Below are 13,344 nucleotides of genomic sequence, written 5' to 3'. Positions count from 1 at the left end.
AAAGTGTTATTTGTATTCATATTATTGTGAATGTGTATACAAATATGATTAGCTGAAAAGAAATGTGGAAGATGTAAGTCAAAAGTCAACAGTCAACATCTTTGAAAACAAAGGAGTTGCCAGTTAATTACTGCAAATTCGTTTGTTCTTCGGATTTTCCTGAGAAAAAAAAAAAAAAAAAAAACCCAGTCCCCACGCATACATACATACGTACGCAAAGACTTAAACCCACAACACAGCTTTCTCACATAACGCAAAGTTTTATATTCTCCTCTTATCTCCTCCTCCTTCACCGGCACGGCAACACAAAGCAACCATGTCCTCCTACCCTAACTTCGATCACGATCCCCATGGAAACGACGACAATGACTGGTTCAATCGTCGGAACGTATATGATTTAAATAGCAAGATCATGCTCACTGCAATCATATCATTGTCGGTGGTGGTCGTAGTAGTTATTGCCTTACACTTATACGCAAGGTGTGTCCTACGGCGCCAGGCTCGTCGCCGAGCTGCTCTACTTCAACTGGGGTTGACCGTAGCTCATGCCCGCTCCGGCGAGCAACCCAACAGAGGGCTTGATCCGGCGGTCATCGCGTCGTTACCCGTGTTTGTTTTCAAGGGTGAGGACGATGCCACCGCCACGTCGACTACGGAGTGCGCGGTGTGTCTGAGCATGATAGAGAATGAAGAGATGGCGAGGTTGCTTCCAAACTGTAAGCACGTTTTCCACGCGGAGTGCGTAGATAAGTGGTTGGGTTCGCACTCTACGTGTCCTATTTGTCGAACCGAGGCTCAGCCACTGGTTCGGCCCGAGCCCCGTGAGGCGCCAGCCGGTCCAACCGGCGGTACTGCACCCACAGCTCCACCCCAAATGTTTTCCGGACTGTCAAGCATGGAAGGAACATCGGCCGGTGCTACCCAATCCTCAGAAAAGGTTAGTGGTTCAAGCTTGCGATTAAACTCGTTCAGAAGGATTCTTACTGGGGAAAGAGCATCAACAAGAGTTCATTCTCGTGACGAAGACGACGTTATACAAGATTTAGAGAGACAATGATTAATTTTACTTTTTGGTTTTTGGAATAAAGCATATATAATTAAGTTTCAATTCGATTGTAAGTACATATATACAAGAGGCTGAACATTTGCATAAACTTAATTGGCTTTATTGCTTAGAAGAGGGATTAAGATCTACAATTATTTGTTAGAATGGTTAGCATATATATTAGAGATGATCGAGTTAATATATATATATATATATATATATATATATATATATATATATGAGAGACTCTAAATGAGATTTTCATGTTTAATTAAATAAATTTTGCATTGTCCGACCACCTATTTGAATATATATATACAAGTGTCTTCATATTATTTATTTAAATTGTTAATAATTCAAATAAGTAATTATATATGGTGGATCGTACTGGTCGAGGAGGAGAGCTCATATTTTATAACAGGTTTGTCAGATCTTTTAGAATTTTTCTATACTTTTGTAAAAGTTGAGAGATTTTGTATTAGATTGTTTGTTGAATTTTACTTGGTCTAAAGTAGACCTGTTATCGTTAGGTAACCTACGAATAATGATGTTAGTTGAAACTACTAATATAAAAGGGGCATATTAGGTGCCTCCTTTGAGAAATCAAGATCTTGACCCTTTGGGATTAGAAAAAAAAATAAAATCGTGTTGATCATATATATTCTCAAATAAAATTTTAAAGAACGAGGGAAATAAAGTCAATTGCTGATTTGTTCTTTGATTCTCTGCTAAGAAGGGAATAATTGGATAGCCAGGTGTGTGCTAGAGTTTTTTTTTTTTTTTAAATTGAATATGAAAAGTGTTACATGGAACGATCATTTCCACTCGTAATCAAAATGGAAGAAAGAGTAGATGATCTTAAAAACGAAAAATGGGGTGGGCTTCTCAATAACAGATCACCCAACACAAACTACAATAGTACGGCAATAATCACAAAAGATATATAAAAAATTGGTCACACAAGTAACCCGGCCCAGTCCTCTCAATAGGCAGCATAAGATAGTTACAAAAATAAAAATAGGTACAGAAAAAGACGAACCTATCTGAACCTCCACTTGAGACCAACAACAACCCCCGGGAAGAAGTTGAAACTGTCGTAGTATGATGAAAGGACTACAGTAAAGAGAAGTACAATCACAAATCCAGTGACAAAAGTCTCCAATAAATATTCAGGTCACATATAACTAAGGAGACAACAACCCAAACAACAAAAAACATAGGAAATTACGAAATATATATATATATATATGCAAGAAAAACACTAAGAAAAATAACAAAACAACAAAAAACAATTGTAGCGGCAGAGGAGGGCGAAAGAGTCGAGATCTGGCGAGACCATGCGTTGGAGTGCGCTAGCACATGGAGGGCAAATGGTGGAGCTAAGGATAGCGGCAGGAAGCAAATAGGCCCAAGAACACGGTGGGGGTAGGGCTGTCAAAACGGGTTGACACGACCCCTTTGGCCCGCCAACCCATTAAGGGTCAACCTTGACACAACCCATTTAGATAAAATGGTCAAATCCTTAAATCTTAACACGACTCTGTTAAATAACGGGTTGACACAACACGACTTGTTTGACCTCGTTTATTAATAAATTCAATAAAAATAAAAATAAAAACACAAATTTAAACAAAAAAAAAAAAATCATATTTTTTAAATAATCATATTATTTCACAATTGAAATGTGAAACATTGAGTTGTTTTATTGTTTACTTGTTTTGGTTCAACTTCTAAGTTCAAAAACTTGAAAGAAAAAAAAACTCCGCTAAATTTTTTTTAGTATTTGCCTTTTTTGTTCAAGTTCTAACTCAATAAAAGAAAAGACTTGTTTCGCTTTTTGTGAGTTTTTTTTAGTTTAGTCTTTACGGTGAGAGAAATAGAGATGTAACATGATTGTTTAGATTTAATTTTTAATGTTGAAAAAGAAAAATGTTTTAAGTATAAGGGTCAAACGAGTCGACCCACGGGTCAAACGTGTTGACCCTGTAATGACACTTTTATTAAACGGGTCTAACGAGTCAACCCTTTTAAACTTAATCCGAACTCTTTAACTTCGTGTCGGGTTCGCGGGTCGTGTTAAAAATTGCCAGCCCTAGGTCGGGGGGGTGTCTGAGGGTTTGACTGACAGAGGATTATGGATCTGGTTTTGAAAAAAGCAAAACCATAAACTTTCACAAACCCAAGAATCGGTCGGCGAGGAGCGAAGAAACAATAGAGAGCAAGACAACGGCTTGCATGGGGCCCGAGATGGAGGTAGAGGTGGAAGTTGAGTTTCTGAGGTGATGTTCGGAGGAAAAGAAAAGAAAAATTAAGGAGAAAGAGAAAAATAGGAGAAAACAATGAGAAATAGAGGGGGCAGGGAAAGAAGGGATTTGATTCTTGTACTACACCTTCACAACAGCTTCACAACAACTCTTCACATGAGGGTGAGCTTTAGTGTGTGGGACCCACCCTTATGTGAGGGGTTGTTATGCAGTTGTTGTATTTGTGTTGTAAATCTAATATTTTTCGGAAAAGAAATCTATATATCCCTCCCCCTTTGAGGATCGGACCACCGAAGGTGGAGAAAAGACCTTCACGAGGTGGAAAATATTAGTCTTAGAGAGAAGGTGAGAGTCTCTCTCTAGAAAAGAGAACCGGATTCTAGATATCTGTTTAGATATGTTGGTGTGTGCTAGAGACTAGAGTTGCTGTAAGTTTTAAAATTCTTAATAAATTAACTTTCTCAGTTTAAGATATGCATCAGGAAGAATATTTTTATTTTTATTTTTATTTTTATTTTTTTGGTCAAAATAGTAGAAAATGACATTAATCTAGACATAAAATGTAAGTACAAGAAAACTATCAAATTTTTTTTTTTTTTTTTTTTGTCTTTTTCTTCTAAGAGAAAATACATCTAATCCCCTTAAAATACATCCAGCCTAGACCATTTGACTTGATTCTCTAAATATTACATCGTTACAAGTAATACCATTAGTTAATATCTGGCATTAAAATGGGAGGAAAAATATCACAATTAACATGCACGTGAATTCTTTTACTTCAAGTACTTATATTGAAGTAAACATAATTTGATTCATGCATGTGAATATTTTTTTTTCTTCTAAGGGATATTTTATGAAATAGTTGATAGACAGTTTACAATTAGAATTATATACCCAATTTGATTTTTTTAGATGCGCTTGGTGCATACGCAAAAGATTGACCAAATGAAAAGTCCTAAGTCCTATCTGTAATCTTTGACTCTTTACACGTAAAGCTTTTATTCAAACTTTGACAAACTATCTTACGAGAAACCTAACGCTTCTAAACTGAGCCCATTTAATCTGACTATTTTACATTGATAAGGCGGTTATACTTTCTTCGATCTGTCCATTCTACCCTTGTAATGCTTAAAATTAAAAATTAAAAAATAATAAATAAATTTGCTTCTATTTTTAAAATTGATGTGCCTTTCAAAATCACCATTAGATTTTGTAATAGATTAATATTGAATTTTAATCCAATGATTATTTTAAAAGCCACTTCAATTTTGGGAAGACACAAAGAGATCGAATATGGGTTTTACATTTAACATTACTCTTATTAAATTATTTTATTAAAAACATATTAAGAATTAATCACATGCTCTCAAGACAAATGTCACTTTAATAAATTGAAATCGAAGAATTGAAGAAAAAAAAAAAAATAGTCTTAATAAAAAATTAGAAAAATTCAACAAAAAGAAACTAGTGGTTCATCACTGAAGATCATGGCCACATCGGTTTTTTATTTTTATATTTATATTTTTTTTCAAATTTATAAGAGTATTTTTTACTTTTTCAAAAAATTTAGGCCCATTTTTCTTTTGGCCGGTAACACAAAATGAGTACATTACAATTTTCTGATAGTTCAAGAAAAAATTGCTTTAATTGAAAATTTGAGAGGGCCAGGACATTACAAATTGTATGATAGAGATTGATAGTTGAGCAGGTTTGTCTACTTTACTTTAAATGTCATTTTTTTTTTTTTTCTAATCAATATGAGGAAAAGGGGTTACATGGGAACAAAAAACCATGAGGGGGTAGGCTGCAAACAACATATCCAAACGAAAAGAAACAATGATGAAAATAAAAACAGAAAATAGGAAATAGATCCACAAATGGCTCCAAAGGGACCATAAACGACCCGATCCTCTATAAGGGTCGCAGAAAGCAATAAATGAAGCAAGCCAAGGACTTGAATCTCGAAAGATTCCACAACCCTTATTGAACCCCACTTGAAAGTTGCAACAATCAACCGAAGGAGGTTGTTGAGGGGGGCACTATTGAAAACTTATTAGGTTCCCTCAACAAGGAGGAACGAACTCCAATTGGAAAAGTCTCCACAAGAGGATAAAACCACATCGGGACAAGGAGACTAAAACCCACAAACCACAATAAAAACAACAGAAAGTGAATGGCGGAGGTGACGCTAGTGAAATGGGAGAAAGAAGCATGGAAAAAACAATGAGAGAGGAGGGAAAACAAGAGGGCGGGGAAAGGGGTAGAGGAGAAGGGAGGAGGGAGGGAACGAACTCCATCCCTCCTCCCCCGGATTGACCGCATAAAGCGGTGGGGAGCCTCACAAGAAGGAAGAAAAACTTATACATCCTAGAAAAAAAGGAGAGCTTCTCTCTCTTGATAGAAGCGGCCAATTCCTGTATTATAGGTTGTTTGATGGACCCTGATCCGCCAATTCTAAAAAATCGATCAGGATCACATTATGTTAGGTATTTTTTTTTATGTTAGGTCTTGATTTCACATTTCATGCACAAGAGGGTCAAAGCACGATTATTACATGCCTGTCGGGCACGAGCCTTGTAGTTGTTGCACCACGCACATGATATTTTTTCATAGAGAAATATATGTATGAGAGCAAGCTCTAGAAATAGCAAAAGAGTTTCAATTAAAATTGGTGTAAAATCTTCATCAAACAAATCGGAGTTGAATTTAAAGTTAGGAATGTGCACAGATCCCTTGGGCTCAATTGCTAGTGATTGGCGACGATTGAACCAACAAGTATTGGCAGTTGAAATTCATCCCCCAAACCATACGAGTCATTTGATTAATTTATCCACTTATTTTTAGATTATGCACAACTTGTTCTTTCATCCATTTTTCGGCTGGTCATATTGGTTAAAAAATGTTATGCGAAAGCGTAACAGATCTAGTAACTCGACCTTCGACAAGAATAGAAGCAGAATCCTGCTTTTTGTTCTTACCTATTTTGCTAATTTGAAAGAACTAGCAGTAGGAAATTAGAGGATCCTAGGACTCTTTGTCAAACACAAGGTTTGGGTTAACTTCTGATACATTTTTATACATGAGTTCATCTCTTTAAATAGATAAACATAACCATTGTAGGGTTGAATCCATAGCTTGGAACAACTCCTATCAAGACTCAACCAAGTGGATAAACATCCACTAAAACTAATCTACTTATCTACTAAAAAGCAGTAACATAGGAATGTAGATAACTTGTAAATAAAAACATACTTCTACTAAGAGCTGAACTCTCCTATGACTTGATAATATAGAGCAAGAGTCCTAATTACATACACTTGACTACTAGAACCCAAACCCACTACAAGACTTATGCCTACCATAGCCTACTTCTTTATCCACGTGATGACCATATCATAACATCCCACCCCCCATAAAACAATCCTTGTCTTCCAGAACAAATTGTGGAAACTATTGTTGCATGATACTGCATTTCTCCCATGTTGCATTTGTAGGACTATAGCCATGCCAGTGAATGAAAACCTCTTTCTTACGGGTTGTTCCCCCAGAATCCAAGATGGCTTGAGGAACTAGCACTCGTTCAGCATATGGAGCCTTTGGTAAATTGGTGCTTGAAGTTACAATTGGTCCCAAGTGTTTTTTTAGCAAAGAAACTTGGAATACCGAATGTAATTTAGATTCAGCGTAACTCCAACTTGTATGCTACCTTTCCAAGCCTTCGCATAACCTTATATGGTCCATAATACTTTGACGCCAACTTCATATTCAGTCTTCTTGCCACAGTATGTTGCATGCATGGTCGTAGGCATACATATACCAGGCACTACCTCTATGGTGAAGAGTGCGAAATCCACACTGATCACAAGAGTCCCAAGTACATTTTCACACAAAGATGTTTTATCATCCTTCTAAATCCAACATAGTGGCTGAGGCACTAAGCAAAAAATCTCGTCATGCTGTGACAAACTATGTAGTGCTCATGAAGCAATTGGCACAACAATTTGCTATTAAGCAGATTGATGAAGTCTTGACTGGTGGGACACCAATCATGGCAGCCCTTGTTGTACAGTCACAAAGTCTGGAATGAATCAGACAAGCATATAAAGATGATCTTGAGCTACAAGATCTCATTGATAGGACAAGACGTGAAGAAGCATCTTAGTTCTATCTAACTGAAAGCGAAACATTGAAGACTAGCAATGGAAGAATAGTCATTCTCAATGATGTTGAGTTAGAAGGGAAATTCTTGATGAAGCTCATCAGACACAGTACATTGTTCACCCCAGGCAACAATAAGATGTACTAGGATCTGAAGAAGAAATTTTGGTGGTGTGGCATGAAGCGTAATGTAGCTGAGTATGTTGCACAATGCCCTTCATGTTAACTTGTGAAAGCTAAACACCAAAGGCCAGCTTGACAACTTCAGCCTCTGGAAGTACTAATATGGAAATGAGATCAAATAGCTATGGATTTTGTTGTTGGTTTACCAAGAGCACCAACTAGACAAGATGCCATATGGGTCATTATTGACAGACTCACGAAAAGTACCCACTTCCTCCCTATCAAGATTACAGATTATCTGGACAAGGTAGCAGGGATGTATGTGCGAGAGATAGTAAGACTACATCGAGTACCTGTCACCATTGTATTGGACCGTGATCTGCTGTTCACATCAAAATTTTGGGAGAGATTGGAAGATGCAATGGGAACAAAACTGAACTTTAGCACAGCCTACCATTCGCAAACCGACGGCCAATCCGAAAGAACCATTTAAACCCTCGAGGATGTGCTTAGGTTGTGCATGTTGGATTTCAAGGGAAACTGGATACTATACTTGCCTTTAGTTGAGTTTGCTTACAATAACAGTTTTCAAGCAACTATTGGCATGGCACCGTACGAAACTTTATATGGGCGCAAATGTAGATCATCATTATATTGGGATGAAATTGGTGGAAAGTAGTTATTAGGCCCATAAATGGTGCAAGACACAAAAGAGAAGATTGCACTCATCCGGAAGCAAATGCTCACTGCCCAAAGCCGACAAAAAAGTTATGCGGATAAGCATCGCCGCAAACTTGAGTTCGAAGTTGGAGACCTTGTGTACCTCAAGGTATCGCCAATGTGGGGTGTATGGCGTTTTGGCAATAAGGGCAAGCTAAGTCCAAGGTATGTTGCACCCTTCCAAGTATCAAAGCGAGTAAGCCCTCTTGCGTACAAGGTAAAAATGCCTCCTAGCTTGGCAGGCATCAACTACGCCTTCCACGTCTCTCCATTGCGAAATTGTGTTCACGGTCCCTCACATGTGATAGGCTACGAGAGTCTTGATATTCAACCAAACTTGACATATGAAGAGCTGCCCGTGCAAGTGTTGGATCACAAGGAACACCAACTAAGGACCAAAACCATCCCATTAGTGAAGTTTCTATGGCGGAACCACAGCATAGAAGAAGCCTCGTGGGAGCTTGAGCAAGAGATGCAGAAGCGATTTCCTCATCTATTCGAGTAAACCCAGGTATGATTCTTTCATCATACCACTTTTACGCATTCATATAGAGTAAAATACATAATTGTAAGCTTGTAAAACGGTTTAGAGCTTAAATTTCTATGATGAAATTCTTATAAGGAGGGAAGGATGTAATCCAAGAAATTAATTAGGCATTAAAAATATAAATTAGACTAATTAAGTAAGAGATTAGAAGAAAATACAAGGAAAACACTTAGAATGGAATTTCTAGGTTGTGTCTCTAGACAGACTAAGACGTGTGTTTGGACGGACTTGGCAGAAAGTCCATGTCCGCAACTATGTCCGGACAGGCTTGCGGGCAGGACTTCCAGAAAGTTTCAATTTCTTTACGTGTCCAGACGGGCTGAACTCGTGTTCGGATGAGACTTATAGGAAGTTCCCATTTGCAAATCCTCAGGAGCATGTCCGAACAGGCTTGTATTAAAATTGATGAACGGCGATTTCAGCTCATTTTTCCGGATCCTTCTCCTCTCTCACATGATTTTCTCTCCACTTTTTAGGGTTTTGACTCTAAAACCCTAGATCCTTGAAGATTAAAGCCTCTAATCTCAAATCCGACTTCGAAAATGTGATCCTCGAAGCAAGATCTACCTTTTCACAGTTCGATTTGAGGTAAATCTAAAAATCCATATCTCTTTAGATTTTGGGTTGATTTTTGAGGGGTTGAGCCTAATCTCTCAATTTTCTTCAGGTTTTGAGCATTGTGGAGTATTCTAAATAATCTACAAACTTTGGGTCTTATTTTGGTGGATTTAAGGTAAAACTCCAAAACCCTAGTTTTTGTCTAAGTAGTCTAAGTTGTATTTTTGGTATCCAAACCTAAGATAATCTTATGGGTTAGTGTTATTTGTTGATTGGTTCTCGGATTCACCGTTAAGCCATAAACCGAGCAGCCAAAGTGAGTATTTTACTCACTGAGAACTTGATGTGTTTTATGCCAAGAAATTTATATGATTTGATAATGTCGAGCCAATGATATTTTAAATGAATATAAGTGCTTGTGAATATTTTCAGTACCAAGATGAATGATGAGTAATGTTTTGAGGATGTTTTATATGCTTTTAGATATGATTATGAAATGATGTTTGAGATATGTTTTCACAATACGTTTGAAAGAATATGAGAAGAACATGATGCTAAATGATGCATTTGTGTATGAAAGCGTGATCATGATGAGCATGAGCATGGAACGAAATCATTAACGTTGAACGTAAGACCAAGGTTGAAAGATATCTTAGCAAAGAATGTGTAAGACCAGCGGGTATAAAGCATCGGGGCATAAAAAACAATATGTGTAAAACCACTGGGTATAAAGCCTCAGGGCATCAAGAACAAGTACGTGTAAGACCACTAGGTATAAAGCCTTGAGGCATCAGAAACTGTTAGTATTTTTACTGGCTACATTCTGGATAAAACAAAAACACTTTATGTAATGGTTGCGTTTTAATAGGGTGGTTGGTTTTCAATTCAGAATCTTTATATCTTCAGACAATGATCAAATCAAAGACAATAATTGATTAGAAGCTTCTAAAAAGATGTACATGAAGAGTCCTTGCAAAATTTAAGACAAATCAGTCAGTTCCTATGCAACCGTCTAGATGAGCCTTTGACGGCGTCCGGACGCCCCGCAGTGTCTTACAGATAAACATTGAAGACGTCCGGACGTCAAAGTAACACCATACAGACGCTAGGTCAATCAGTATTCAACAAGGAGTTGTATTTCAAAAGTCGACGCTGTTTGGGAAGTTTCTACAAGCCGTCTGGATGACTCGGCAACACATCTGGACGATATCCAGTAATTCAGAATATTCCAGAGTTCCGTTCGAACACGGAAAGGATTTTAGCGAAGACCGTCCAGACGCTCGGTCAAGCCGTCCGGATGTAAACCTGATAAAGATAGAATTGCACTGTTTCTGAAAGGATATCATAGAAAACCGTCTGGACGTGGCTAACTTCCGTCCAGACGCTCGGCAGCCAGAGTCCGAATCTCAGTAGTTTTTTAGGTCACTTTAAGCCTATAAATAGGGGACTCTAGGCTTATGTTTTGTACAGAATTCGACAGTGAATTCCATAGTGCTTTGAGAGGGTGTTTAGGGAGAATCAAAGATCCACTAGCTCTCAAGCCGATGCCAGTGTGTGCTCAAGTGTTTGTGTGAAGTCTATCTTAAGGGTTGGCACTAAGGTAAATGAATCCATCAAAAACCCCTTCAGGTGGAAGATCTGGTTGGAAAGCGTTCGTGTTGGGTTACATGTCAGAGTTAAAGGTATGACTACTGCATAGGGTTATGTGAGTACGAGTGTCTTGTAACTAGCTTTGTTTTTGGATAGTGGATTTCCTAGGTTTGGCTACCCCGGAGTGGTTTTTCTCTTCATAGAGTTTTCACTTCGTAACAAATATATTGTCTTATTTAAATTCCGCATTTAAGATATTTGTTTGCACACAAACACACAAACTTGGTTTGTTTTAGAAGTCAATTATATTATTTTCAATTGGTATCAGAGCTTGGTACACTTTGTTTTAGATTTACTTCTTGAGTGTATCCTTTTTGACTTCTGTTTTCTAATTATTATGTCTCAAAATCTTAATTCTGTTCCACCCTTTGATGGACAAACTATGGCTATTGAAAAGCCCGAATGTGCTTCTTTTTAAAATCTATTGACGTCTGGAAAATTGTTGAAATTGGTTGGATTAAACCAGAAGAAACAGAGAAAATTACTGTTATTCAAACAAGCGCAAGACTTTTTAATGATAAAGCCCTCCATGCATTATGTCAAGCACTTTCACTATCTGAATTCGCAAGAATTTGAAATTGTGAAATTGCTAAAGATGCATGGCAAATTCTAGAAACAACATATGAAGGCACAAAACTGGTAAAATCTGCCAAACTTCAAATGTTGATTTCTAAGTTTGAAGAGATTAAGATGTTAGAAGAAGAGAAATTCAGAGAGTTCTACACTAAGATTAGCGACCTAAGAAACTTGATGGTGAGTCTTGGGAAGCAAATCTTAGATGTAAAACTTATCCGAAAGATATTAAGATCTTTGCCTAAGCGTTTCAGGATTAAGGTGACAACTATAGAAGAAAGCAAAGATCTGGAGGAGATGAAGATTGAAGAGCTGGTAGGATCTCTTCAGACATACGAATATTCCTTACCTCCGGTCAGAAAGGCAAAGACTATTGCCCTCAAGGTATCTAAGGCGTCCAAGAAGAAATCCACAGTCTCATCTGACGAAGACTCCGATGTAGATGAAGATACGGTGGCAATGTTAGCCAAGAACTTCGAGCGTTTTATGAAGAATAACAAATTCAAGAAGAAGTTCTCTGACAGGCTAAGAAAGGCTCCCCACACAACTGATACAGAAGAAGCAGGGAAGAAAGATCTGAGGGGTCTTCAATGCTTCGAATGTTCAGGATTTAGGCACATCAGGACTGAATGTGCAAATCTGAAGAAACAAATAGGGAAAGCCTTTAATGCAACTCTCAACGATGAGTCTGAGAAGGAAGAAGAAACTCCTAAGGAAGACAAATTCCTAGAGTTCGTGGCCCCACATGAAGATAAGGAGGATTCTCAGTCCTACTACTTTGAGGATAGTGGAGAAGAAGATATGCAGTCAGCCTATCAACTTCAATAAGTAGAGTTCCTAAAGCTGAGGGAGAAATACAAGCAGCAGGTACTAGAGCTGAACAGCCTCAGGATTGAGAAGACCTCTATGCTCATAAAGATCAATGATTTAGAAGAGAGGCTACTGGAGACCCAGTTACAACTGGAGAGAGTCTCAGATGAGAAGCTCACTCACATGCTCTCCCTTCAGAAGTGCCCAACTGACAAGACTGGACTTGGGTTTGTTCCTACTTCTATTTTCGATACTCCATCTACCTCCAAGACCATTTTCGTGAGGCCAGTTATTCCCGAATTTCCACCTCCAAGAATGGATAAGGGAAATGTTGTTATGGAAGGAGAAGTTCGTATCAATCCTTAGCCTCTGGTCAAGCTTCTTATCAGGAGAAAGCCTTCCTTATGCCATCATTGTGGCGAGCTAGGGCACATCAAACCAAATTGCCCACATAGGTAAGTTCAGCTGAAGAAAAAATGGCTGGCTCCTAAAACTCCCATGTGTTACCAATGTGGAGTTAGCAGTCATATCAGACCATGGTGTCCTCCACCTAAGCCTCCCAAGCAGCATAGATCTCCGCCCAGAAATCATGTTCCAAAGCATCAGCAGCTGCAGAAGCCTATTCAAGCAAAAAAGACTTGGGTCCCCAAGAAACTAAATATGGAAGAACAAAAGACTGCAAGAAGAGAAATCTCCTATGAAGGAATATCTTCCGCCAGTTCCTTCATGCAAGATCTTGTCAAATTTCTAGCACTAAAGCTTAAGAAGGAAGGACAGGTCAAGGACAAGGACACCCACTCCCCGAGGGGGACTAGACCTACCTAGTAGGTAAGATCACACATGCTTAGGATTTTGGTTCCTAAATCCTAGCGTATGACAAGTACACTTGCATAGTT

The 13,344-nt window shown here is 38.2% G+C and overlaps 2 protein-coding genes across 2 annotated transcripts; both read left to right on the top strand.

Moving 5' to 3' along the window:
• Positions 1-213: 213 nt before the first annotated feature.
• Positions 214-1,154, top strand: LOC133861240 (E3 ubiquitin-protein ligase ATL41-like). The gene has a single exon (XM_062296977.1). It carries the CDS (start codon positions 317-319, stop codon positions 1,055-1,057), a length of 741 nt encoding a protein of 246 aa, XP_062152961.1. The 5' UTR covers positions 214-316; the 3' UTR covers positions 1,058-1,154.
• A 7,130-nt stretch (positions 1,155-8,284) lies between these two features.
• LOC133860285 (uncharacterized) lies at positions 8,285-8,815 on the top strand. Its single transcript, XM_062295922.1, has one exon. It carries the CDS (start codon positions 8,285-8,287, stop codon positions 8,813-8,815), a length of 531 nt encoding a protein of 176 aa, XP_062151906.1.
• Positions 8,816-13,344: the final 4,529 nt, after the last annotated feature.

The sequence above is a fragment of the Alnus glutinosa genome, chromosome 2, assembly GCF_958979055.1.
Source record: "Alnus glutinosa chromosome 2, dhAlnGlut1.1, whole genome shotgun sequence".
Taxonomy (NCBI): domain Eukaryota; kingdom Viridiplantae; phylum Streptophyta; class Magnoliopsida; order Fagales; family Betulaceae; genus Alnus; species Alnus glutinosa.
This window is presented reverse-complemented; position numbering and strand designations above follow the sequence as displayed.

Bases quoted from the DNA above. Each gene is read 5' to 3' on its own strand.
- LOC133861240 (XM_062296977.1), top strand. From the start codon at position 317: ATGTCCTCCTACCCTAACTTCGATCACGATCCCCATGGAAACGACGAC.
- LOC133860285 (XM_062295922.1), top strand. From the start codon at position 8,285: ATGGTGCAAGACACAAAAGAGAAGATTGCACTCATCCGGAAGCAAATG.